Source organism: Carassius gibelio, chromosome B17, assembly GCF_023724105.1.
Source record: "Carassius gibelio isolate Cgi1373 ecotype wild population from Czech Republic chromosome B17, carGib1.2-hapl.c, whole genome shotgun sequence".
NCBI lineage: Eukaryota > Metazoa > Chordata > Actinopteri > Cypriniformes > Cyprinidae > Carassius > Carassius gibelio.
Genome location: NC_068412.1, coordinates 16,908,358 through 16,936,056, shown reverse-complemented (window position 1 = coordinate 16,936,056; position 27,699 = coordinate 16,908,358). Strand labels below are relative to the sequence as shown.

At 37.3% G+C, this 27,699-nt stretch overlaps 2 protein-coding genes across 4 annotated transcripts in view; one reads left to right on the top strand and one right to left on the bottom strand.

Annotated features, from left to right (window-relative positions):
• Positions 1 to 13,576, bottom strand: part of hhat (hedgehog acyltransferase) — a 29,058-nt gene extending 15,482 nt beyond the window's left edge. Inside the window, exons 1-8 of one of the 3 annotated variants that reach the window (XM_052580883.1) lie at positions 13,544 to 13,576; positions 12,468 to 12,593; positions 10,643 to 10,710; positions 10,340 to 10,453; positions 10,067 to 10,261; positions 6,876 to 7,133; positions 6,629 to 6,791; positions 5,562 to 5,712 (exon numbers count right to left, since the gene is read on the bottom strand). In XM_052580883.1, coding sequence (XP_052436843.1) covers positions 5,562 to 5,712; positions 6,629 to 6,791; positions 6,876 to 7,133; positions 10,067 to 10,261; positions 10,340 to 10,453; positions 10,643 to 10,710; positions 12,468 to 12,582 — 1,064 coding nt within the window. In that variant the 5' untranslated portion in view covers positions 12,583 to 12,593; positions 13,544 to 13,576. Of the gene's footprint in view, positions 1 to 5,561; positions 5,713 to 6,628; positions 6,792 to 6,875; positions 7,134 to 10,066; positions 10,262 to 10,339; positions 10,454 to 10,642; positions 10,711 to 12,467; positions 12,601 to 13,156; positions 13,302 to 13,543 lie in introns of those variants that run through there. The other 2 variants (XM_052580881.1, XM_052580882.1) reach the window with 2 other exon arrangements.
• Positions 13,577 to 14,386: 810 nt separating this feature from the next.
• Positions 14,387 to 27,446, top strand: acss1 (acyl-CoA synthetase short chain family member 1). The gene is made up of 14 exons (XM_052580160.1): positions 14,387 to 14,861; positions 15,064 to 15,160; positions 16,402 to 16,601; positions 17,954 to 18,129; positions 19,497 to 19,649; positions 19,871 to 20,018; positions 21,345 to 21,482; positions 22,310 to 22,402; positions 22,570 to 22,682; positions 23,766 to 23,892; positions 24,168 to 24,295; positions 25,705 to 25,768; positions 26,022 to 26,143; positions 26,311 to 27,446. Exons 1-14 carry the CDS (start codon positions 14,513 to 14,515, stop codon positions 26,485 to 26,487), a joined length of 2,085 nt encoding a protein of 694 aa, XP_052436120.1. The 5' UTR covers positions 14,387 to 14,512; the 3' UTR covers positions 26,488 to 27,446.
• Positions 27,447 to 27,699: the final 253 nt, after the last annotated feature.

Genomic DNA, 27,699 nt, shown 5'->3' with positions numbered 1-27,699 from the left:
AGCAAGTATTGATGAAATCTGCTTCATCTCTGGGGAAATAAAGTCATCCGAGAAGGCCAGGAGAACAGATAAAGCAGAAGTAATTTCACTCTATATTAATAAAACATTATGTGGAGGCACACAGTTGTGCTTGTCTCTTCCGTTTAAGTCCGGAAATAGACTACGCAAATGTTTAGCTAATGCATTTTGTCGTACATACTTTAATGAGATGATTCATACCAAACAATTACCGTAAACTTTTGTCATTACCATCAGTTAGATTCAAGCTCTTTATGAACACCTAACAATAAAATCAAATTATGTAATTTATTATCATTTAATCATTATTAAATTGAAAAAAAAGACAAGCAGTAAAAGTCAACACAAATATGTGACCCTGGACCACAAAACCAGTCATAAAGGTCATGATGGTTGTTCATGTGTCTCTTGTTGGTTCTTCAGAAAAAGCACATTTATTTAAAAAGCTGTATACACAAAGTGTTTACTTATCTAATAAAGGAGCTGAATCACAATTAGCCATTTTGACTGTTTTTATTTTTATATTTTATAGGATTAATAAACCTACATTCAAACCAAAAATGTGATATGTCCAGATATATTTAGTTTTTACTAGTGGGTGAAGGACACTATAGTTATATAGGATAGCAAAATAAAGTGAACTGTGACATACTGTATCATACCAAAAAATTCTTCATACAGTGGACTACCAGTAAAATTTGGATCAAAAAAATATTCATACCCTTTAACCTGACCATGTTTTGCTTTATTTGCTGATGTGAACATTTTACACCACACTGAACAAAATTAAGCATTGCTTGGTAATAAGTTGACCTAAATTGGAATCATCTAATTGTGCACTTAAATTTAACAGCTGAATAGTTTTTGGTTGGTTGCAATCCATTACCAGTTATCTGACATTATCAAGATGAATTTGTTCTGACACAGTTTAAGAGTTCTTGTCATATTTTACTACCTTTTTTTAAACTATAGAGAATAAACTGTGATATAATGTGAGAAATGTGGAAGATATCTGAATACCTTTTGGTATGACTGTAAAAATCAAATTTTGCTGGTTGGGAAAACAGTACAATACAGCCTGTTTGTATATTTCAGGACTAAAGCACCACAGTTAGAATCTGCCATTCAACACATTCCCTCTGAATTGGCAATTTGACTCCACTAGATGCGTGTGGCACATAAACAAAGTGCTATTAAAACAGACGGAGAAAACAAACTCACGTCTGGTGTCATTCATAAGCTGTGTGAGTCAGATGGTGATTCATGAAGCTGAAAGTGAGATACACATTGGAACAGATTCACTCAATATCCTGCGGTTTCCAACAGATATGCCTTCTCTACTCCATACGTCTTCTGAAAAAGCAGACCTGAAGGAACAGTTTGTAAACACTTCTCACAGCTCAGACAGTGTTTTCCTCATGATCCCGCTAAACTACAAGTGAGATGATGAAGAGAACGGTGATCAGTTTAAGACCTGGTCTTGTTCTCACTGCATGTGTATGTGTGTGTGAGAGAGACCTAATGTCTCCACAAGGGTATTGTAAAAAGGGCAGTAAAAGACCAGCTAACATTCCCATGAGGATAAGGTGTCAATAAACATACTAAATAAGTTCTAATGAAAATCTAAAAATGGGTGGGAGCAGTTTAGGGATCAATGACAAACAATAAAGAAAAAGTCTTTAGAAGGCAAAAAATCTTTAGAAATTCAGTCTTTGTAGACATCTAGAGATCAAGTATTTAGAAATGCATTTTTTTTTGGTATTTTACGTTTTTACGTCCTTAACACAAAGTTCTTTCTATGATATTATTCTTGTTGTTATTTTTTCCTACTGCACATCTCTCGTAATTCAGTTAAACTACTGAAGGATTTTAAGAGTTAACTTTTTTAATGAGGCTATTTTCTTCATCATGGCATCAGGATAGCAGCTGTCAACTTTATACCTCCCCCAAAAATGTCCAAATGAATTTCGCTTTAGAAATTAAATGGCTATCAAACATGCCATTTATGACATTTTGGCTTAGGATCATAGTTAACAATGAATAGTTAAATGAAATATATATACACACATATACACACACATAACGGTGCTGGTCATATAATTAGAATATCATAAAAATTGTTGGGTCTGGCATTTCGCAAACTTCCACTTCATAATACCCCACAGATTATCCATGGGGTTAAGGTCAGGTGAGTTTGCTGGCCAATTAAGAACAGGGATACCGTGGTCCTTAAACCAGGTACTGGAAGCTTTGGCACTGTGTGCAGGTGCCAAGTCCTGTTTGAAAATGAAATCTGCATCTACATAAAGCTCATTCAGCAGGAAGCATGAAGTGCTCTAAAACTTTCTGGTATACCGCCGACTTGACCTTGGACCTCAGAAAACACAGTGGACCAACACCAGCAGATGACATGGCACCCCAAACCATTACTGACTGTGGAAACTTTACACTGGACCTCAAGCAACATGGATTGTGTGCCTCTCCTCTCTTCCTCCAGAGTCTGGGACCCTGATTCTCAAAGGAAATGCAAAATCTACTTTCATCAGAGAACATAACTTTGGACCACTCAGCAGCAGTCCATTCTTTTTTGTCTTTAGCCCAAGTGAGACACTTCTGACGCTGTTTGTTGTTCAAGACACAAGGAATGCAGCTGAAACCCATGTCTTGCATTTGTCTGTGCGTAGTTGTTCTTGAAGCACTGACTCCAGCTGCAGTCCACTCTTTGTGAATCTCCCCCAAATTTTTGAATGGGTTTTGTTTCACAATCCTCTCCAGGCTGCGGTTATCCCTATAGCTTGTACTTTTTCCTACCACATCTTTTCCTTCCCTTCGCCTCTCTATTAATGTGCTTGGACTCAGAGCTCTGTGAACAGCCAGCCTCTTTTGCAATGACCTTTTGTGCCTTGCCCTCCTTTTGCAAGGTGTCAATGGTCATCTTTTGGACAACTGTCAAGTCAGCAGTCTTCCCCATGATTGTGTAGCCTACAGAACTAGACTGAGAGACCATTTAAAGGCCTTTGCAGGTGTTTTGAGTTAATTAAATGATTAGAGTGTGGCACCAGGTGTCTTCAATATTGAACCTTTTTACAATATTCTAATTTTCTGAGATTCTGAATTTGGGATTTTCCTTAGTTGTCAGTTATAATCATCAAAATTAAAATAAATAAACATTTGAAATATATCACCATGTGTGTAATGAATATAATATACAAGTTTTACTTTTTGAATGGAATTAGTGAAATCCACTTTTTGATGATATTCTAATTATATGACCAGCAACTGTATATATATATATATATATATATATATATATATATATATATATATATATATATATATATATATATATATATATTATTATATAATTATTCAGAATAAGACCAAAAACGTGCATAAGACAACACGTATTGATTAAATGCCAAATTAACTTTTTAATTAGATTTGGAAATAATAGCCTTGTGTCATTGACCCATAAAAACAATAGATCCATTGAGAGTGATCAGATAGCTATAGGCAGGAGTCAGCAAAATGCTATAGAGTGTGTGTGTGTTGATGCCGGACTAAATGAAGTGTTTTATAGCAACCCATAAACCTTTCAACCACCGTCAACCAAGTCCATGATAGTGACAGCACTAAATCACACACATGCACACACAGCAATACTCACACATTCACGCACATGTGTGTAGACACATGCACACACACAAACAGCAATCTCCAGAGTTAACTACAGCCAAGAGGAACATTTCAGCCTCTCTCTCTCTCTTGCTCTCTGTTGTTCTCAGTCTGGTTCTCTCCCTGCAGGACATTTGCACTGTAATCAGAGACTTTGCTGTCCTGCAGTATGGGGTACTGTCTAAACGAGGTATGTTGCATCCGGCGGTTCTGAGCCATTAAACACAGAGATGAGAGAGTGAGTGGGGTTTGGCTGTATATCAGTGTATGTGAGTGTGTCGAGGCTATGTTGAGTGTATTTGTACTCCATCGGGTCCAGAGGAGCTGAGCTCTGTCTCTCCGTGTGGGATTGAAGCCAGACGGGGTCTTACAGCAGGTCCTGCTAAAGTCTCCGGCATACGTCTGTTCCCTTACAGCTCCCATTTATCACACTCTAAACGCCATCACCTTCAACACCACTCAGACACAGACACACTGGTGTTTAACCTTTCCGGCTCTCAGAGCTTCAGCAGCTGTCTGCAGCGCAGATCTGCTGATATACACAAAACATGCACGGTCACACAGGAAACAGAAGATAGTGTCACTCGATCTTCATGATGATGGGTTATGAAATTTAATCATTGGCTTAATGAAGTAGATACTTACAAAAACTATTAGGGAATATTGTTTGTTAAGTTATTAAAGATAGTCGTTTTTTTCTTGTAAAACAAATGATAAATTAATGAAACTCCTTCAAATTGTTTATTACACTTTCAGAATTTTTCTGTCATGATATTTAATTTGTTTAGTTTTTTGCAGTGGTGGTTAATACTGTAGTACATAACTATTGTAAACACAACATATAATAAATAATCTACCATTCAAAAGTTTGGGGTCAGTAAAATTATTTTATTATTAATTATTTTATTCCACAGGCATGCATTAAAATGATAAAAGCTACACTGCAAAAAGTATCATGGTTTCCATAAAAAAAAAAAAATAATAATAATAAATAGTAAGCAGCCTAAATGTTTACATTTATAATAATAAATGTTTTTGAGCAGCAAATCTGCACATCAAAATGATTTCCGAAGAATCATGTATATAAAAAAATATATTCAAACAGAAAAAAGTTAAATCATAGTAATGTTTCACAATATTAAATGCTTTAACTGTATTTATGAACAAATAAATGCGGCCTTGGTGCAGCATTCAACAATAATAATAACAAAAAAAACATTTTAACAGTATTCCACTAATTATTATTATTATTATTTAAATAGATTTGAGTCTTTTGCACATGACGCTATGGATTTATTAAAGTAAGGCAATAAATCAGTAGTAATGTGTGTATTCTACCAAGTTTAAAGACTGTGATGAAAAATCAGACAGAAAAAAATATCAGAAAATCTAAAACACTTCTGTTTCCAGACTGGTGTTGGTTGCCAAGGAGACCATTCCAGACTACTGAAGTTGAAATGCCGCACGTCTTCAACAAGCTTTCAAGCTTTAGTGTAAAATCCAATAGTCTAGAAGGAAGCCTGCATGTATGAGCCTGTTCCACATCATCTCATGAGACATCAGAGCGCTAAACTCCATCAGAGAAATCAAACACTCAATTCCATACGTTTGAGGCAAGATGTTTGTGACAAGCATGGATCTTGTTATGCTGCTATAATGTGCTTGTAGATGGATGTAAGTGAGTCTTATACCATTGTGCCAATCGTTTTGCGGCTTCAATCAATTATAGTGAATGCAGTGCAGCTCTGCCCCTTGCTGGTACACAGACATACTGCAGGAGATGACTGAATCGCTTCAAAATCAATCCAGTCCAGCTCTATAAAGTCTTTTTGAGGTTTGACAGAACACAGAAGTGTGTGTTTATTTACCTCCACATCCCAGTGAAGCTGTACATGATGCTGACACAGCGTGGTAACTTTGGCGGCTCCAGTCCATCCAGTCTGACAAACAGAGACACCGCTCCAAACAAGACCAGGTACTTTATGTAAAAAAACTGGACCAACGCAAGAGCCAAACCACCTGCATGTGAAAAAGAGAGAGTGGTCGGATGACATTAAAAAGTAAAGCGGTTCACATTGACATTTGCCCTTTAAACATCTAAAATGACAGAGCTGTTTGGTCACATCAGGTGCCACAGTTTGGGCCGTGAAGTTTAAGTCAAGCTCATTTCGTCGCTTCATCTCATTCTAGCCGAGAAGAACCACAGATTTGATGATTTATATCAGATTTCAATTTTATTCCGAACTGTTTCATAATTTAGTTCGATCATCCTCATCCTCTCTAGTCATCTCTCCCTCTTCGCTTCTCTCTTTCTTTGTGTCAGTGGAAACTGAGAACAGCATCTGTCTTTCCCATATCCCACTGGTACAAGAGCTAAAAGCCTGTAAAAAAAAATATGACAGAATCTCTGCGAGCCCTTTCTGTACAAAACAGGTACAAAGTGGCGATAATGACTTGACGTTCTTGCTGTATAGACCCTCTCTACACCGCTCTCTCTTGCAGAGTCTGTGATTTTGAATCAAAGTTCAGGCAGCACGAATCAGCAACTTCTACAGATCAATAGACAGCAAGTGTGGAGGTTAAGATGCTGCTCACGGCTGAAACTGTGAGTGTGTGTGTGTGTGTGTTGGGGGGTTCGTTGTGAACATCTGTGCAAGATAATAAACACTTTAGCACCCAAAATAACACCAGTTATACCAGGACAGACTGTATCTATTTTGAAAGACTTCCCTGCTTCACAGTATGCAAACAGAAGTATGTCAAAAAAAAAAAAAAAGTAAAATTCTGAAAAAAACACCAACATGGCAGATGCAGTATGTCTTGAAATGCATAAATGCACACACTTGCATTCCTAAAGTCTGTTGAGACATTCTTCATCAAATTCAATATATACTATGGTGAAAGTCCATGGATTCATAGGCAGCCAGAAACGTACCCAGTGCCCAGGGCGGCAGCATCTCCAGGTAGGTTTCGTTGCTCTGGATGGCGTGCATGTACATGAAGTGGATCATGAATTCGGCTAAACACCACCAGACACACACACGCAGTATTCCACTCAGCACGTACACCACAGAGACTTTACACACTGGCCTCTCTATCTGCAGAGACAGAGAAAGACATTCACAGTAAATCTGGATAACGCACAGACCTTGCGGCCTTTTATGAATCTCATTTTCTTCTACCTGTTCACTGAAGTCTCTGTAGGTCACAATGGGTCCATTGTAAAACAGGGGGTGATAGAAACAGTAGGCAGTGAGCTTGTAGAACTGAAAAATCAGAGTTTTCAGTCGTTTTTCCTCTAGATGGGAGCAGTGGTTTGGTCCTCCGGCCTGCAGTGGGTGCCAGCACAGCTCCAGACTGAAGCTAATGCAGCGCAAGCTACAAACAGCAGTACTAAAGAGCAAGAGGTAGTACTGGTCTTCAGAAGTGTACAAACCACGCTAGAGACCAATAAAAACAGAGGGAAAAAAATGATTAAATTCACAAACTAATCAGCAAACCACACATCAGTGGATGTAAATCTAAACCGAATCATAAGACAAGTAAATTGATGCTACTGGGTGTACATGGATTGCCTCAGCAGGAAGACCTTGTTTTTTTATTTTTTTTATTTAATAAGTTTACTTTATTATTACGTCAGATAGAGTTGCCACGGGTGTCAAAAACAAAAAGGAAGACAATCTTGTCAGAACTGATGAAGCAGGACCACAATCTACAAAATTCATATATTAAAAAAATAAAATTCACAGGCAGAAGGCACAGCCTGATGACAAAAAAAAAAAAAAAGAGTGGCCTGATATATTCAGTCCCTCAATACATTTCTGCTAAAACACCCAAATAAAAATACATTTAGTATATTCAGGATTACAGCTTATTTTATTGGCTCTGTGGGCCTTTATGTTTTTTTCCAATTTTGGTGGGAAATGCCATCAGTGAGACAGCTGCTTGGATTTTCTTTTCTCTCTCTCTTTTTGTACGTTACACTCTATTATATAGTCGTACTCTTCAAGCTTTTCGGAAATTATAAAATGATGCTAATATTCTTCAAAATGCAGCATAGTTTGACACATTTAAGATATTGTAATAGTACATAAACAATACCAAAATATCACTTGAATCAGCTGAGAAAGATTTGATTCAAAAGAACAATTCGTTCAAGACAGGTATTGCTGATTCCCTCATGAACGAGTCATACGATTTTACAGTGGTTTTGCATACTTTATGAAGCTTCAAAGATCAAGCTTGGGACCAGTTAAAACTTAGTTTGCTATATTGTATACAATACAATGTCCCTCTGAGATTTTAAGTGTAACTCAAGGATCCGAACGTGTCAAACTAGTCCTTTGTATTTCATAAATAGGGCAATAGCATCTCCGTAATATTAGACTGACTAATGTTTACAAGCCTACTGTGTAAGGGATGAACAACCGCTGTAAACCACAGCTTCCCAGGATACTCCCACCTCAGACCAGCTTCCACGCGAAACTAAACTAATATGATCTACTGGGCATGCTCAGAAGATGACAGCTGGCATCTAGCCAGGAGACACAGCAGCAGCCACTTTCAAAACTCATTATCGCCACTCAAAAATAAAGCTATAACCGCCTCAAAATTACAGTACACCAAATGACAGGGTAGCGTTGTGAAATATGAAAAGCGTTCTTTGTATGTCATTATGGCGATCTCTGCGCTGGCTGCATGGGTATTCTGCTGTCTTCCTGAGGGTTTTTCACAGCTCGTAAGTAGCTGAGGTAAACAGATGTACTGAAAAAAAAAAGAGATCATTAAAAAGCGAATAAAGATCACAATTGATTACATTACAGTGGTTTGTTCTTCAGATGGGTATGTTAATGACTGCTTCGGAGTAATAAATAATAATTAAATGAAGGTTTGAATAAGAGGGGAAGCTTTGGGCCTGTGTCACAATTAATCAAGGAGACACTCAAGGCAAGAAGGAAACTCATTTGTCACTCAGATCAATATTCCCTCCGTCTCTTTCCTCCTCTCCATTGGCACAAGCTTGTTGATCTCGTTGCTTTTCCCTTCAGACGGATATCTAATGACAGCTGTCAATCAATCATTCACTGTGTCAAGTGACTAAGCATTTAAAGAAACAAACAAAAAACAAGACCTTCTGTGAGTCAGCTGTATGACATCTAAATAGGAAAAAGGAAATACATAACCAATGTTGTGCATGCAAATGCTTGACTTTGAATTTTGCTTGGGAGACTGTTTGAGTGTGTACGCCACTGTGTTTGTAAAGACAATGCTGACACTTAATGCAGGCCTGTTTCAGTCTCATCTCCATTCTCTCTGCGGAGCTCTGCAGATGTGCTCTGAGAAAGCACAGACTCCTGATCCTGAACTAGACAAAGCCCTTACTTTCGCCGTCACACATCACCCCATCAATACAGATAGCTTGAAAGAGATGCAGGTAGTTTGACCAAATACAGTAATTCTGTAATCATTTAATTCTAAAGTAAATACGTTATAAAGGTCCAAAACTGTATTACTTTATTTATTTTGAGGAACACAAAAGAAGATATTTTGAAGACTGTGTTGACCACTCTTTTACATGCAATTACAACAAATTGGAACTTAAGTTTTAAATGTTCAATAAAGGGCACAAAAAAACAACAAAAAACTGTACAATGTGATTCATGTTCTATATTTCAAGTCGTTTGAAGCCATACAACAGATTTGTGTGAAAAACTGACCAAAACTGAAGTCATTCACTAATAATCTTCACCTCCAGGGAGATTTTAACTTAAGAATTGAGTTGAATGATTCAGTTTGATTTGTGCATGAACCATTTAGAATGGTTTTTACAAGCAAATCAACCTGTTTTGTAATTATTAACTAAAACTGAAAACAACTAAAAACAGTTTTTGTTATTTGAAATAAAGCTGAAATAAATAAAATATATATATATATATTTAAAAAACTTGAAATATTTTAGTAACATAACAAAATTGCTCAAACTTAAACTAAATTTAGCAACTGACTGAAAAATATGTTCAAGTCAGGCACTGCTATTTCCCCCATGAATATTGAGTATGGCGCACAAGTCATTTATGATACTTTTATGTGGTTTTGTATCCTTTTTTGAAGCTTGAAAGATCTAGACATTATTCTTGATATGGTTTCATGGAAGAAAAAGCAACCAGCACATCATTAAAGTACCTCCTTTTGTGTTCCAAGAAAGAGAGAAAAAAAGCCATAACGACTTGGAACTACGTGAAAGTGAGTAAATGAGGACAGCCTTTCATTTTTGGGTGAACAATCCCTTTAAATTGGACACTTTTAGCAGCTTTAGATGAGGAGAAAATTTGGCGCCTCACATATATGGTTTACAGCTATTACTAACACACACCTGTAAATCCTGGAGGGCAGTGATATTGAGTGTGGAGAGTAGCAGGAGGGAGCAAAACCATGAGAGGATGGGGCTACGTAGCTGAGCAACCACCAATGAGATGCTCAGATGCAACATCAAGACACTCAAGCCTCGCACGCCGAGAAGCCACCCAGCTGAGAGGAAGCCATACACCGTTATGACTGCCAGTCGGAACTGAAACACACATGCACAAGGAAAAATTATGGAACATGCAAACATCAGATGAGTACATTTGTTCTGAATTAAACTTACCTGAGGCAAAAAATTATCTGCCAATCTAGAGACCACAGCATGGCCAATCAAAGACCACAAAAGAGATTGCCATGCCCACTCATTCCAAAAACTCCACTCAAAATCTGTAGGGTCCTAAAACAGACACAGACAGAAACACACATGTATACAAACACAGACACACATAAAGTGTGTCCGTTTTGCATGTCTGTATAAAAGGAACTTGATTGAGCGGGAAACAGGAAATTGGGCTTGGTGGGGTGCATCAGCCAAATGTGTCACCCTGATTAAAGTCACTAATATAATTATCATTTGTTCTCTCACCTTCTTGAATCCCCATATAAGGAATCCTCTCTCCAGCTGCACCTCTCTGTCCAGGCTGACCTCATGCTCTGTCAATCACACACAGGACACACATTTCTCTCATACTATTCGGGAGGTAAACAAAGTCCACACACAGGACTATTTTGGATTACTAGAATCAGACATCCACTTCATTCTCCACTAATACGGACTCTACGGGATGTTAAAGTTTCAAAGCACAACTTCTTGTAAAGAGATACTTCATCCAAAAAGTAGTGTTTTGTCATTCCAAAATTGTAATGTTTTCAAGGGAAAGTTTAGCAGAACATCCAAGTTGTTGCTACAATAAAAGTGAACTTGACAGCCCCTGGTCCATACCCACTTTTAATGTCAGAGTGAATACAGCGCTTACACATTCTGCTAAACTTCTCCTTGGTTTCCCATAGAAGGAATTAAGTCATACAGGTTTGAAATAACTTTTATTATTTTTAGGTGAACCATCCCTTCAAATCCTCTTCGAGGCATGTGTTGCAAAATGGATGAAAAAAAATTCTACAGAAATTGGATCTTGTAGTTGGAAGTTTTAGATGAAGCATATTCATATTCTTTACACACATGCATTAAATCTCTCCTTTCTCCCCTGCAATGCAGTGTCAGTCTGGTATTGTTTTCTCCACCCCGCCCCTCTCTCTCTCCATCCCTCTCTCCCTACATCTCTTTCTTCATCCAGTTTCTCAGGACGGACCTCTCATCACCTCGACAGACGGTTTTCCTGCAGGGTGTACTGGCAGGCAAAGATCTATTCACACTATCATAAACACGCACAATTTTTTTCTGGAAATGAAAGTGTACATGGAAATAGAAGTAAGACCACAGTGCCATCTGTTGGTTTCACGGTCTTGGAACACACAGATTGCAAAAAGTCTTCTCATGGGCATGTTTGCTGTGACATAAATCTTAAGTGACACTGACCCAGAGTCATATTTTGTATATTGATTCACAAAGTGTCTTCAACATGAAAAGCAGTAAGACACAAAATACAATATTTAAGATACAAAATAAACGATGTAGATCCTGTGAATTAAGTTTAAGAACACTGACCGATTGACTTCCTTAAATTTATTCACAAACATATAAAGTTAATGTTTTGCTTAATATCTTAAGCATTCAATTCAGCTTAATTAAAAATTATTACTCTGATTTACTGTAACAAAGTCAGCTGGTTGGTGTTCTTTAAAAATCGTTTGTCTTATAGCTAAAATATTTAGGTTTAAATGTATCAGCAATTTCACGCACGTTATTATTTACAGTATGCAGTGTTTTCTCTGTGCATGAGGAAAGGCTCTATTTTTAAGCTTTTTTGACTGGCATGTTTTGGTTGAAAGAGATCAAATGGGTGCTGTGTGGTGTCTTTTGCTGACCAGAGATCCCCTCGTCCCTCAAAATGACAGCACAACCTTTTCAGAACCCTTAGAGTCAGCAGTTAACACAACAGGAACAAACCCCCCCCCCCCCCCCACACCACAGTAGCCCTTTTGCCGTACAAACGGAGCAAATATTATTTTAGAGTCATTTTGGATAATTTCATCTAAATAAATGATTCAACAGGTATATTCATTTAATAACATTCTATATGTTTGTATGTCTAGCTGACAAATTTGTGGGGTGGTGGTTGTCTAATGTTCTGTTGCAATTTTGTTCTTTTTTAATTGTATATTAGGTTTGGGATTTTAATCTGTTTTCCTTTGATAACTAAATATGTTGCCACTGAACCATTGCTGAGATGTAAGACACCCTGAGATCCTTTCCTTTTTTTTCTTTTTGTTCTTGGCAGACGGCAGCTCACCTTTGGAAAACCTGTGCAACTGGTAGAAAGAATAGAGATGGGAGGAGAAGGAGAGAATCCAGTATGCCATCATCTCCCATCGAGGGAGAGATACCAGCTCCCATTGTGGAGTCATGAAAGCTGAATCTGCAAGCTAAGAAGATACACACTACTTGGTTAGTCTTCAAACCTGTAATGGGTCAGGTGTCATTTGGAATGTTCCTGTTCTGCACACAACTAGACTTCCAAAATTAAGCAGCATAAGTAAAGAAACTGGCCTAAAAGTAAGCTTAAACTGTATTTCAGAGGATATTACCAAAGCTGTTTCACAGATAACGATCATGCATTATCAAACTTACATATTAACATTTCAAAAATATGCCATTCTCTGTAATACGAATAAAACATAATACGTTTTATGAATTACTTTATCACCATTTCACAACGCATTCTACAAAATACTTAATTACGTATCAAGGAATATATCGATTATATATGCATCAAGGAGACTGTGGTCTGTTTTCATGGCAATACATTTCAATAGTTCAATCGGCAAGTGAAGTGCAAGGTTTTTTTTTATTTGCTCAAACAGTCATTCACATCTTTAAACATATGAAAATATTTTTTTTTTGCACAAGCTTCCTCGTTACATTATCATACTGCAACAATTACTACACTATAATATTTGCATATTTGTTTCAGTTACTCACAAAATCCAACAGATAAACTCTCGTGCCAGCCAAACACTGCCGCGAAGCTCCGCCCTATGCTTCCGAGATTTATCACGCCCCTACAACCTGATTGGCTATCCCGACCTTTACGTCCTATCACAGTATTTTAACCCCATGAGTCCCTTCATTACTGTAGGCAGGGATTTTGCTGCAAATTACGGTAAACTGTAGCTTTATAATTGATCATCACAAATACCTTCACTTCTCGTTATGCTGGACGTTTAATGAACAATGAATCAATACAATGCAGTGTATAACTAGTTCAGAAAAGGTTATCTTAGGTTAGGAACAAATGTCAACAAAACGTTCACAGTAAAATAATAATTATTTACTGGTGAAAAGGGGAAACCAATAAATAAAACACACATTCAAATACACATCATCTCTCAGTATCAACTCTGCCAAAGGGCAGCACATTCTGCAGAGGGGCCCAAAAGGACAGATACTTCCTGAAGATGTGTTTGGGGAACTAAAGTCTATGGTGCAATGCAGTTTATTGCCACACACACACACACACACACACACACACACATGTCTGGTCAGCTATCCTTGCGCGCACACACACACACACACACACACACACACACACACACACACACACACACACACACACACACACACACACACACACACACACACACACACAGATAGAGTGTGTGTGAGAGAAGCACATTAGATTACCAATTTCTAGGGCTGCGTTTTGATCTATCTATCTATCTATCTATCTATCTATCTATCTATCTATCTATCTATCTATCTATCTATCTATCTATCTATCTATCTGAACTGCCCCTCCTCCAGACCTCCACTAGGGGGCAGCAATAGTTTGGGGTAGGAGATGACATCCAGAGCGTGTCGCATTTATGATCCAGTTTTAGAAACTTAAAAGTGAAACCGTTTAATGCAAACGTCTTTATAAATTAATCACTATAACCTGCGATGGAAAGACGGTTCACGTGCTGATGTGCAGCATGTGGCTGTTTTGAATATGTAAACAGAACCACATTTACGCGTCTTAATGTGAAACCAGTGAAAGTCTTTAAAGTTTCCGATGATTGTGCAATAAGTGCACTACGACCGTGCAATCCAATTTCATGTAACTTCACTACCAATAAAGGAAATTCCAGCGTTGAAATCGATTGTGAAATCCAAAGTTCGTATGATCAATGACATGGTTTGTCCTAATGAAGCTTCTTTTGGGGGCGGTTTGTAGTGAGCTTTTCTTCATGCTAGCACTTGGTCAACAAGTTTCCTCCTCCCTCTCTCTCTCTTCTGAGGAATAATCACGGACTGAGGAAACTTGCGCAAACTTCGCTCCAGAGACTGAGTGTAATAATGGCTGGATGTGTGAGCATAAGTTTGCTGAATTCTTTGGTCAGGAGAAATGTTATCTTTCTGAACACGAAATGTTTGCGCAAAAGTGTTGTGTTGGTCTCACGGTGTCACGTGAGGTCTCTGTCCAGCAGCAGCAGCATCAGCGCGGCTCAAGCCGACCTCAGCTCGCATCTCGCTGGAAAGACCTATGCAGATTTATATGAACTGTCAGTTAGAGATCCAGAAACTTTCTGGGGATCCATCGCCAAGGAAAGGCTGACATGGACTAAACTTTTCGATCAAGTGACAGACTGCGATCTCTCAAGCGGAAAAATCAACTGGTTTCTTGGAGGGCAACTGAACGTCTCTGGTGAGTGTCACACCTTTCTTCACTAATATATTGTTGATAAACTTGCCAATATGCTTTATAAACGATATCCACTAGAACACAAAGTTACGAGTGTATTTAACTTATACTAACATTATCACATGCTACTTTATAAATGCATAAATAAAATCTTTCTTTATTGTCAACAGTAAGCATAGTACTTTTCTCTTACAATGATTGACAGTGAACTGTTTGGATGTACACGTGGCAAAGGATCCAGACAGAGTGGCCTTGATTTGGGAGAAAGATGAACCTGGCACAGAAGAAAGGATCACATACAGGTACATTAGCTCCTGAGAAATTCACATATGGCTCTTTACCCCACCCCCAGTACATTTTCAACTCACAGAAAGCAGTTTTAACTTTTAACAGATGTCTCTTTAAACTAACCAGTATCTACTTTTATGATGACTTATTTTGGATCTGCCTGTACAGAATTCATTCCAATAGTGACTGGCAATGAATTAGTCACTACTGCCTATTGATTACAAACTTGTTGCCATTGCCAATAATAGTAGTAGTTAGCAGTTATATTTTAGTATTTATAGTATATATTCAGTTGTATGCATTTATTTTTATTATAGATGTTGTATGTATTTATTTTTAATCCTGGCCGTGCTGGGATTGACACGGTTACCATGTAATATGAGAGCATGCTACTGCAGTTTAGGGTGAATTCCTCCACATGCACTTTCTTACGGAGAACAAAGGCAGATCTTGAGGGTCCTGTGATGGAATGTGCGTCTCCCTGCTCTCTAGTGCTTGAAATAAAGATGGAATATTCCTGGCTGCGGTTCAGATCACTACTGTTAACAGTAGGCTAAATATTTACAGGATCTACTGCCCGCACTGTTACCAAAACACGAGAGTCAGCAGCCCGTTTCCCCTAATCTAGCCTGCACACTGAACCTTGAAAATGAGCTATTTCTCATCTTTTATTGCAGAAGATTAGTTTCCCAGTATCTCTTTTTCAAGATCAGATAGGAATCATTTGAGGGTGTATGGTGAAGAAGCAGACAGATTGCAGATTTAGTCATGTGTGTAAAGGACGACACCCTTAGCAGCGTACATGCACACGTCGCGTTACTGCTTCCACGGGTGAACAGGAAGTTAAAATACGTCGATGCGCATTAGTATGAAAGTGAAAGTGTTATGCCGTGATCTCACAAGCATATGGAGGAGGCCTGACAATAGGGCCTTCTCAGATGTGTCTGTTTCTCATCCATGAGCCTTTGAATCTAAGTTGAGGCAAACTGTTTCCTCAGACGCAATCTGGCATGATAATATGTTCACTAGGCCAACAAAAACTTGCCTGCACTTTATTATAGCATAAATACAATATTAAATTTCACCCTATAAATGCCAGTTTGGTGCATTATGACCATATGACCTCAGTGTTTCCGTGACCGTTTGCTTCAATTGCACACTTGAATCACTTGAAATGAAATGCATTAATCCCACCTGCATGACTGCTTCTGTTACTCAGCTGTATGTTTATATCTGTAAAACTTACAAATCTCAGGGAGCTTCTGGAGATGACCTGTCGCCTTGCCAACACTTTAAAGAGTTATGGCATCCAGAAGGGAGAGCGGGTGGCCATCTACATGCCTGTGTCTCCTATGGCAGTAGCAGCCATGTTGGCCTGTGCCCGTGTCGGTGCCGTACACACTGTGGTGTTTGCAGGGTTCAGCTCAGAGGCTCTTGCTGGCAGAATTCAGGATGGTGAGTAAAATAATGCTCTTTTGTCATAAAGCAGTGAACTGTTGGTCTCAGCAGTTTTTACTAGAGTGGTCAGTTACACTGCTTATATTCTTCAGGGCCCCCACTATTAAAAGTGATATAGCAAGAACATACTTTTATTCATTTGTTTTTTTTAAATAATATTTGTAAAATTGTGTTTGAAGCCATCTAAAAATACAGACGTCAGAAATTAGCAGAACCTTGTTTGAGAAAATGGTCAGTAATTGGTCAGTAACGGTTTAGGGTGGGCCTTATCAGCAAAGGGTCAGTTGCTTTCATTTCTGGTCTATTTAAAGGAAACATGAAATGGCACATTCACAACACATTTTAGGAGGATATTTAATTACAGAAATGTAGTGTTTATGCAATTTTAAATAATTGATTAAAAGTGTTTTTTATAGAAATAAACATAGGTTTCTGTAGAATTAGTTTAGCTTATATGAATACTTTTCAAAAGTTTTTTTCTTGACAGAAAGAAATATCATGCAACACTGAAGACTAATACATTTTAAAATATATTAAAATATAAGTTTTTTTTTTAATGGTAATAATACACTAGTTACCAGGATCAAAACCTTAGTCCAAAATGTGGGCAACTTTGTTTAACTTTTTTGATTCATTTTAAATGTTGACTACTATATTTCACAATTTTACTGTTTTAACTGTATTTATATAGATTTCTATAGAAATTTAAGGGTGATGTCAGTCAAGTCACTTCAGTGGCAGAGCAAGTTATTATAGTTTGGTAAAAGATGACGACTATTTATGACACAATTAAAAGCACATTAAAATTGTATTTAAAAAGTAAATATGTTCACTGGTCAGTTTAGTTTCTTGTTGACTATTAGTCGTAACTAAAAGTTTAAAGTCCTCTGCTGGTTATTCAGTTCTAATAAAGTTCTTGTATACTTTATCAGGAATGCTGAGCTCGACAAGAGTCAAGTGTGTTTCCATGTTGTGTTTTATACAAACTAAATTAGGTAAAACTAGCTACCTCAACAGAAACCCTGCATTTTGGGATATGCGTGTGTGCATGATGCTCTGGACAGAGATAAGTTTCAGAGGGCGTTTGTTCTCTTTATCTTATTTAATACAGCAGACACTGAGCAGATGTTTCTTTCTGATCCTATTATGAACAAGAAACATCCTGTGACAGTGGTTCAGTTGAGACAGGTTTCCTGAAATAAGGGACTTATCAAATGCATTCTTTAAAAATGACCTAGAATGTTTACACATGCAGAGCCATCATGTCTAAATTTAGCTCTGAGTGGTATATTGTACATTGTCTGGTTAGTGTCTATTTTAATTTTTTTCTCTCTCTTCCATTCTCACAGCCCAGTGCAAGTTTGTCATCACATGCAACCAAGGTGTGAGGGGCGGCCGTATCTTCGATCTGAAGTCCACGGTGGATAAAGCAGTGAAGAGCTGTCCATCTGTCCGGCATGTGTTTGTGGCCAAGAGAACTAACAATAGCGTGCCAATGGGCAAACTAGACATTTCACTAGATGAGGTAAACCTCACAACAATGACCTTCTGCAGTGCACAGATTAGAAAGCCAAAAAAAAAAAAATTCGAACATTTACATTATTATTATTATTATTTGGGTTTTATAGACCTCTGCCAAGACCGGCAATTAAGGATGATCTGCAACAAAGGAGAATAAGTAGGATATTAAAAGCGTTTACATTTGCCTAATCATCAGCTGTTTTCAAGTATTTTATATTAGTGCAGCAAGCCACTTTCTGATAGGTATACACTTTGTAATGCTTCATCTATCAGAAACAGGGTTTTTGCAAAGCTTTGAAATGGTTCGTGAAGTGGAGAAGGAACGTGTCCCTAATTTTTGCCTAAGTAGGACACAAAACTAGGAGTACTGTATCTAGTTTCTAGTTCATCTTTGAGGAGTTGCATAGTTCACAGCCCACCTTGTTTTGTTTTGCCAGAATTGCCTGTGTTTGCCTGTCTCTATAGTGATGGTCTCCCACTCTGTACAAGGGCTGGAATTTCCTTAGAATTGGTCGTAGTGGTTACATGTTGGACAGTTTGGCACTGTTCTATTTGTAAAGACAGTTCAAGGAAATACTAGATTGCATGTGATAAAATGAACAAACAAAAAAATGGCTGTGCAAAAAAGCTCATTTGGGCCTCAGTAGACTCTCCATATGCTGTTAAAATGGGCTTTAGAGGTATGTTTTTAGATTAATGTTTTGGTTGCAGAATAATCTCATTATTTGCAAAAAACACATTAGTCTTCAACATAAACAGTGGAAAAACAAGCGGATAATCAATTAAGACTAAACATAGATTGTTTTTTAGATTATTAAGTTACACAACAGATAAATAAAAGAAAACAACAATGAAGTGAATAACCGCAAGTTAACCCTTTTTATTCCTGCTTGGAAGCCTGAAAATGGACAGTGACTGAACAGAAGCTCCTATTATATATCCAGGTGTCTGTTGAATCTATATTGTATTTGAGCGATTATGAATTCATTTCTGAAGAACACCAAAGCCAATTCCTGCACCTGTACAGTCACAGCTGCATGTGAGAGTGTGGCAAGTTGCTTTTCCTGTTCTGTGCATCATCCATATCAAATAGATCCTCTGTCATATCGACTTTGCATTTTAACCGAATGATTAAAATGGCTTAAAAAGTAGTTCAAATGTATTCGATTAGTATGCATGATTTGATGATTAATTTCATGCAACGAGAATTTTTCTTTCACTCAGTTTTTCAGTTGCAAATTACTTCATTAGTATGATTGCTTTGTAGCCTATATAGTATTTGCCAGTTATACAGAAAATACACAATAAAAAATAACATATGGTGCTGATAATGTAAATATAATGCAGTGTACTTTTATCTGTCTGTGTCAGGTGATGGGGGGACAGTCTCCAGTGTGTGCTCCAGAGCCCATGGACAGCGAGGAGATGCTGTTCATGCTGTATACCTCAGGCAGTACGGGTAAACCCAAGGGCATCGTGCACACACAGGCCGGTTACCTGCTCTACGCTTCCCTCACACATCAGGTGTGCCTCTGTGCTTCTCTGATCACACACACAGCTCATTCTAATATGCTGGTTTGGTTATTAAAAATGTTAAATGGTAATAATATTGCACAGTATTCCTATTTTCACAGTCAAATCGATCAAATCTAGTCATTCTTTCAAAGATGCGTTCCAGTCTTTTGACTGATATATATATATATTATATTATGATTTATAGCCGTATGATTTGTCTGTTGTTGCAGTATGTGTTCGACTACAGACCTGGAGATGTGTTTGGCTGTGTTGCTGACATCGGTTGGATTACGGGTCACAGTTATGTGGTGTACGGACCCCTGTGTAACGGATCCACGTCTGTTCTATTTGAGAGCACACCTGTTTACCCCAATCCAGGTGAATATCAAGAGAAATGATCAATACTAATCAACCATGTATAGTAAATATACTTCACACACGGCATGATAAACATTTATCGCCATATTAAATCATTTGCATTCTTATTTGCCGAAGCATTGCAGCTTATCTGCAGACAACAAAAACTATTTAATTAAATGTAAAAAAATAAAAAATACAAAAAAATGTAAATGCATCACATCCTGTTCACGTTCACACTGCGAGCCCTTTAGTGCTCAATTCAGATTTTTTTCTCAGATCCGATTTTTTTGTATAGCTGTTCATATTGTTGTCATAAATGTAGCCAATATTAGATTTCCAGTGTAAACAGATCATGGTTCTGAACTGACCCGCATGCGCAAAAGATTGATACGAACAGGGTTTCCAGGTTTTCCCAACAAAATCTGCCCATTTGTTTCTCAAAACTAGTCCAAAACTAACCCAATCATGTTCAGAGAGGTAAACATTACTACAGTGGGGTCGCGTCAACCTACGAAGTTGGTTCACTGTACTTCCACAGACTAACTTTTGTAACTGTCTTGATAACTTTGGGTGTGTAAAATCTTTGAAGTGACTCCTGTAAGCGTGGAATTATGATGAATGTCCATCTAGAACGACGTAAAAGTCACATGAATTCCGACATGACCTTTCACACTGTGGTCGCATTCGAAAACATCTGACTTGTATCAGATTTAGCACCACATGCGGAAGTGGAAAAGATCAGAATTGAAAAGATCAGATTCCACGCTGTTTGTGCTGTTCATACTGTCATGACAAAAACAGATCTGAGACACAAAATAAAGAAACGGATTTGGGCCACATTTGCATGCAGTGTGAACAACACAGCTATTCAGTCTTGAAGTTAAGTAGTTGTGTCGGTCATGGGGATGACCCCTCTAGATCGTGTCAGATAGTGTTACTGTCCCTCCCAGCCAGTGAATGAACTGCTTTTGTTCAATCCTCAGATAAAATCATGTGACACATTAACCTGCATATCGAGTCTTATCTGCCTTTATGAGTGCATTTTAATGGAAATGATCATTCGTGAGTGGCCGTAAAGCAGCGTGCTCTTTACACTGTGACCCCTTGCAAGAAACGTTTCCTCTGATGTCCCCTTAATAAAACCTGGTTTTCAAAAGCTGGTATCAATTAGGAAATGTTTCTGTGTAACGGTTGTAGTCACATGTTACTGTTTATGTTTTAAAACTGTTTTTGTGGTTTTGTTTTAGTTTTAGACGTTCGGTTCAAGTGCCATCTCTGGTTGTAAATCAGACACTTCATTATCTTTGTCTTAACTTTTGGAATATGTTTTGTGACTGTTTCTAGGTCGTTACTGGGAGACAGTTCAGAGGTTAAGAATAAATCAGTTTTATGGAGCTCCTACTGCCATCAGATTACTTCTGAAATATGAGGAAAACTGGGTGAAGAAATATGACAGGTCATCACTGAAGACACTCGCATCTGGTGAGACTACAGAGATTTAGTAAATAAATAAATTAATACCACATTTTTTTTTTATTTATGTTTGTTTAAATTGTAATATTTCACATTTTCGATCAGATAAATGCAGGCTTGGTGAGTATGAGATACTTTTGTGATAACAACAACAAGCTTTGGAAGGGTAGCGTACATTAAAGATTCCTGTTTTGTTTACAATAATCTACTTTATTACTTGTCATGATCTTTAGTTTTTCCAAACATCAAACAAAACAAAACAACTGACCTGTTATCAAATACATTGCTTCAGTTTGAATTTTATCAAATGTTTGCGAAAGTCTGTGTGCCTTTTTAGCAACTTAAACATGGGTTGCTTCATGGGGACTCTGTCTCAAGAGGGATAAGTGCATTATAAGGTCACAATGGGGAAGGGGAACTAATCAGCTCTTAAGTGTACGGGTCACCCTTTTCAGAGTTTGAACCGAAGACCTTTGTGTTAGCAGCCCAAAAAATGTACTTCCGCCACCCTGGTATACTCAGCTCTGCATGGGAGAGAGTCTGGCTTCAGTTAAAATTTAGCCTGCTCGCTCTGGATGATTTTTAATGAGTCTAGTCACAGCCTTTGAGATCAACAATGGATAATCTAAATTTGTGCCAAACATCAAGGACACTAGATTGTATGCGCAGGCCAGTCTCTTTAGTACCTGTCAGTTCCACTTGAAAAGACAGTGCTAAGATTTCCTTGAATTGTCAAGTGACTCAATCATATAAATGTAGAGGCAAGTTATTAAGTGCATTGTTTTGGTCAATGCATTTGTCTGTAATGACCATGTGAATGTGTGATCTGTTGGCAGTTGGAGAGCCCATTAATCACGAGGCATGGGAATGGTTCCATAAAGTGGTTGGGGATGGACGGTGCCCTCTGGTGGACACATGGTGGCAGACAGGTAAAATGCACTCTTTAAACAACTGTCAATTGCTGCATCTTTTCTTGTCTGTGTATAGTCTGTATATATCTTTGATCCTTAGACTGGCAGCACTGATAGGATGATTTACATCAAGTGTAATGTTATTATGAAATAATAAGATAATTCACCAGCTTATCTCTCTTCAGAAACTGGTGGAGTGTGTATCGCTCCACTCCCAGCTGAACCGGGAGCAGAGATCCGGCCTGCTATGGCTATGAGACCCTTTTTTGGGATCCGGCCGGCACTACTCGGGGAGAAGGTGATCAATGCTCGTTTAGTTGTGTCCTGACTCACTGCTTGGTCACTTGTTTTTAAGTAACTTGGGGTGCATTTATAGCTGGTTAAATTCTTCAATTACACAGTAATATAGGAACGTGTCCACCTCAAAGTAAAAAATGCCAGATGTAATTGTAAGCCACACAAAAAGTCAAAACTGTCAGGTATGAAATGACATTGTGTGATCGAAAGTGAAAATCTCTAGAAATAAAGTAGCAGTTAAATAAAGATAAATTCACAATTGTGAGATATCATAATAATCTAAAATATAAAGTTAAAATTGTGAAATAAAAATTCTGAATTGAGGCAAATAAAACTGCAATTGTAAAATATAGTTATAACCTGAAATAAAGTTACAATTGTAAAATAAAAGTCATAAGTATTAGAAATGAAAGCACAACCATGAGATATAGTCATCTGAAATAAAAAGTTACAGCTGTGAAATAAAGTCACAATTACTGGATGTGAGTTGTGAGAAATAAAGCTGCAGTTATAAGAAATTAATCTTAAAAAGCTCCATTTGCAAGAAATAAAATAAAATGCAAACTCACACTGTAAAATGTCAGTTATGACAAATAAAGTCACAGTTGTTATATATAATGTCCAAGTCTGATATATAAAGTTGTGAAACAAAGTCAAATTGTGTAATTCAAAGTCAGTTATGACAAATTAGTTCTAATTAGCTCTTTACTTCTTAGTTTTTCTAATGTAGTTAACAGCCGTTCTGGATCATTGCTAGCAGACTGACCGAATCAGACCTAAACATGGGTTGTATTTGTCTTTTGCTCCGCCTGGCTCTGCCTGGATCCATGCGTCCAGCCTCTTCTGCTTCGATTAAAGAAAGCTTTGTGTTACAGACAGTGATGAACTTTGAGCCCTAAAATTCTCTACTGCATCTGGAAAAAAAAAGTAATAATGCATGCTGGAGCATGTCCACTCTCCTCTGAGGCGCTCTTTTGTTAGGAGATTTTCACCCCCTCCTATTAAGATCAACCCAGGAGAGACAGAGCCTCTCAGTGCACATGTTTTTAGTTATGTTGAATAATCAATTATGCTTCATCAACAGGGACAATTAATAACAGGCAATGATGTCAGTGGAGCTCTGTGCATCAGCCAGCCTTGGCCTGGAATGGCCAGAACCATATTTGGAGACCACCAGAGATTTGTGGATGCATATTTTAAACCATACCAAGGTGAGCAATACCCCAGAGGCTCTTGAAGCTCCTTCTTGCTATGAAAGTTATGAAAAATAAAAGTTTGGATACTTGTTGAATTATTCAGCTGTTCTTTTTGACTCTGACTTCAAAGCGAGGGCATGAGTAGAATGTTAGCAAGTTCTAACTTTGAAAATGTAAAAAAAATCAGTTTGGATTTTTCTAACATGCCTTATTTTGTTGTAGATTCATAAAAAGTTAACATGATAACAATCAGAGGTATAAGCTGTTATTAAGGTGTACATCTGTCATAGGTCAGTATTTTACGGGTGATGGGGCGTACCGCACTGAAGACGGTTACTACCAGATCACAGGACGCATGGATGACGTCATTAATATCAGTGGGCATCGGCTGGGAACAGCTGAGATAGAAGATGCACTGGTGAGACCCCCGTCGTCGTAACCCCCCCCCCCCCCTCCCCTTTTTATTGTGGCCAGCCTAATAATCTTGCTGTCTAATCAGCGTCTTGGTATGCCACATCTGTGATGTGGATGGATTATCTCGGCAAAGGAGAAGTGCTCGATAACACAGATTTAGACAGATTTGTAAACAATATTTGAGAGAAATAGGCTTTTTGTGTACATAGAAAAAGTCTTAGATCTTTGAGTACAGCTCATGAAAAATGGGGGCAAAAACAAAAGTTTTGCATTTTTTATTTAGTTTAGATTATGTATCTATATATATATATATATATATATATATATATATATATATATATATATATATATATATATATATATATATATATATATATATATATATATATATATAAATGTGTATACATACTTTATGTATGAATGTGTGTGTGTGTTTCTGTGTACTGCGTATGTTTATATTTACATAAATACACACACATACAGTGTATATGTTGAAAATTTTTAACATTTATATTCATATAATTTATTTGACATATAAATATATTTAATATATAAACAACATTTCTTAAATATATACATGTATGTGTTTGTATTTACATTTAAATGACAAAGACACACAGTACACACATATAATGTAAACAACTTATTTTTGATGCGATTAATTTTGATTAATCATTTGACAGCAATATTAAGAAATATATGCAATATTTTATACATGTAAGTATTTCTTAAATATATACATACATGTATGTGTGTGTGTATTTATATATACATATAAATATACACAGTTCACATACATATTATGTAAACAAACTTTTATTTTAGATGGGATTAATCGATTTGTGAGAACTAATTTCAAATAGATGCTGTTCTTTTAAACTTTATATTTATCAAGTATTGATATAAACTAAAATATTAAGCAGCACTACTATTTTTTTTACATTCATAATAATAAGAAATGTTAATTTCTTAATATATTGTTAATGTTTGGGGGGAAGTTGTGGCCTAGTGGTTAGAGAGTTTGACTCGAATCTCAGGCGGGCAATACCACGACTGAGGTGCCCTTGAGCAAGACATTGAACCCCCAACTGCTCCCCGGGTGCCGCACTGCTCCGGGTGTGTGTTCACAGTGTGTGTGTTCACTGCTCTGTGTGTGTGCACTTTGGATGGGTAAAATGCAGAGCACGTATTCTGAGTATGGGTCACCATACTTGGCTGAATGTCACAAAAAAAAAAAAAAAAAAAAAAAAATATATCATTGGAAAATGTATTTCTGCAAAATCAGCTTTGCATCCAAGGAATAAATGACTAAAAAGTAAATTATAAAATGAAAATGTCTTTCTGACCACAGACTGTTGAATGGTAGTGTATAATTAAACTTTTGGCTGAATGTGTGCATTTCTCTGTTATCAGGATGAACATCCAGATGTTCCTGAGACCGCAGTGATCGGAGTTCCCCATGAGATCAAAGGAGAAGGTAAGACCCCTGACAAGCCCTCAATTTGTTTTTCATCTCTCCTTTTTCACTCTTGAGCCATCTGGAACCCGCCCAGCAACCAGAGACATTTCGACCCCTTCCAGTGTGTGCTTTACAACACCCTTGATCATTGTGGAAACAACGTCAAATAATAAAGGCATAATTGAGTGTCACAAAATCAGTCATTCATCTTTAACTTTGCCAAATGTTTATATGTCTCTCACTTTCTTTTCCTGTGTTTCTATTTCAACAGTTCCATTTGCGTTTGTGGTTTTAAAAGAATCTGCTACTGACAACCAGCGTGCTGTTGTGGAAGACCTGAGACACCTAGTGGCTACCAAAATAGCTAAATATGCTGTCCCAGATCATTTCCTGGTAAAATCATTGACTTTGTTTTATTGATCCTTGTTCTACATTGTAAACTCTTGATCTATATTATTCTTTTATCATTTACAAAAAAGTATTATGAATGATCACTGTCGGTGCAGATCTGTTGGAGATTTGTTTTGTTCTGTGAGCTCATCTCTTCTCTCTTCTTAAAGGTTGTGAAGCGACTTCCTAAAACACGCTCTGGAAAAATCATGAGGAGAATCTTGCGAAAGGTCGCCATGCAGGACACGAGCAACCTGGGGGACGTCTCCACACTGGACGACCCCTCCGTCGTTTCAGAGATCATTGAGGCCCATAAACACTACAGAAGTCGTGCAGCTAAGAAGTAGAAAAAGACTGTTGGGATGTTGCAACGTTTATTTTGAGGAACTATGAATACAAAACTGTGATGACAGGAAATCATGTAAATGTGATTGTGCCGTGTGTTAGGAACACAGAAGGCATAAATTGCAGATTAAATGCTCTCATATGTAGTAAAACACACTCATGAATCCCACCTGAACTGGATATTAGCCCCTCCATTAGACTGTTAGTTATCATTTGAGGGTTGCACACTTGGACAAACCTCTTTTAAAACATTAATTATGAAGCATTTTGCACAGTGTTCTTCCTGTAGCCAGAGACTAGCTGAGATTTGCTCTGTACGTCAGTATTTTTTGCTTACGAGATGATTTTATTTTATTTTAAATGCTCAATCAGTCTGTTTCAGTAAATCTCACCTCTCTCATATTCTCTTTTTCTTCTTCTTTGAATTCTCCTTTTATGCCTTAATCTCCTCATGTTTATGACAAGATGAACATGATATGACTGGTTAATTTTTAATTATTAAGTGTAAGTCTAAATGTTAACATCCAATTCTTAGAAAAAAAAGTAATAATTTCTGAACATTAAAAAAGTTTTAAAATATAATTTTGTAAGGTGGTGTGTCCTATCTATCTATCTATCTATCTATCTATCTATCTATCTATCTATCTATCTATCTATCTATCTATCTATCTATCTATCTATCTATCTATCTATCTATCTATCTATCTATCTATCTATCCGTCTGTCATTCTTTCTTTTGCTCTGTTTATTCTTATGTCAAATTTCAAATTCATTCCTTTCAGCAGTTCTTTTTTTCTACAATCTCTGTCTGTCTGTTTATCTATTTTGTCTCCTGTTGTTTTACCGACTGCGAAATGTTTTCCCACATTTAACCTTTTCAAGGTTATCTGTATCATTTTGTTATTATTTTGTAATAATAACCAGTTTGTATTTTGACTGGAATTATATTTACGATGATAAATGTGACTCTGCTACTTTTTTGAATGGTAAAACTAACTAATTCTGTCAAAAGACACTACTGCCGTCTCTCGCCGGTTTATTAAAAGCGGATCGCTTATTGATAGTACTTAGGTTAGCCCAATAATCAAAAACAATCGCTTGTCAATGAACGTTCAACGAACGGTGGCTTCACAATAACGCCATCTCCTGGTGAGACAGGAAACGTTGGTGTTGCATTAGATGTAATGTGCCCAAATTTAAAATATATTGCCTAA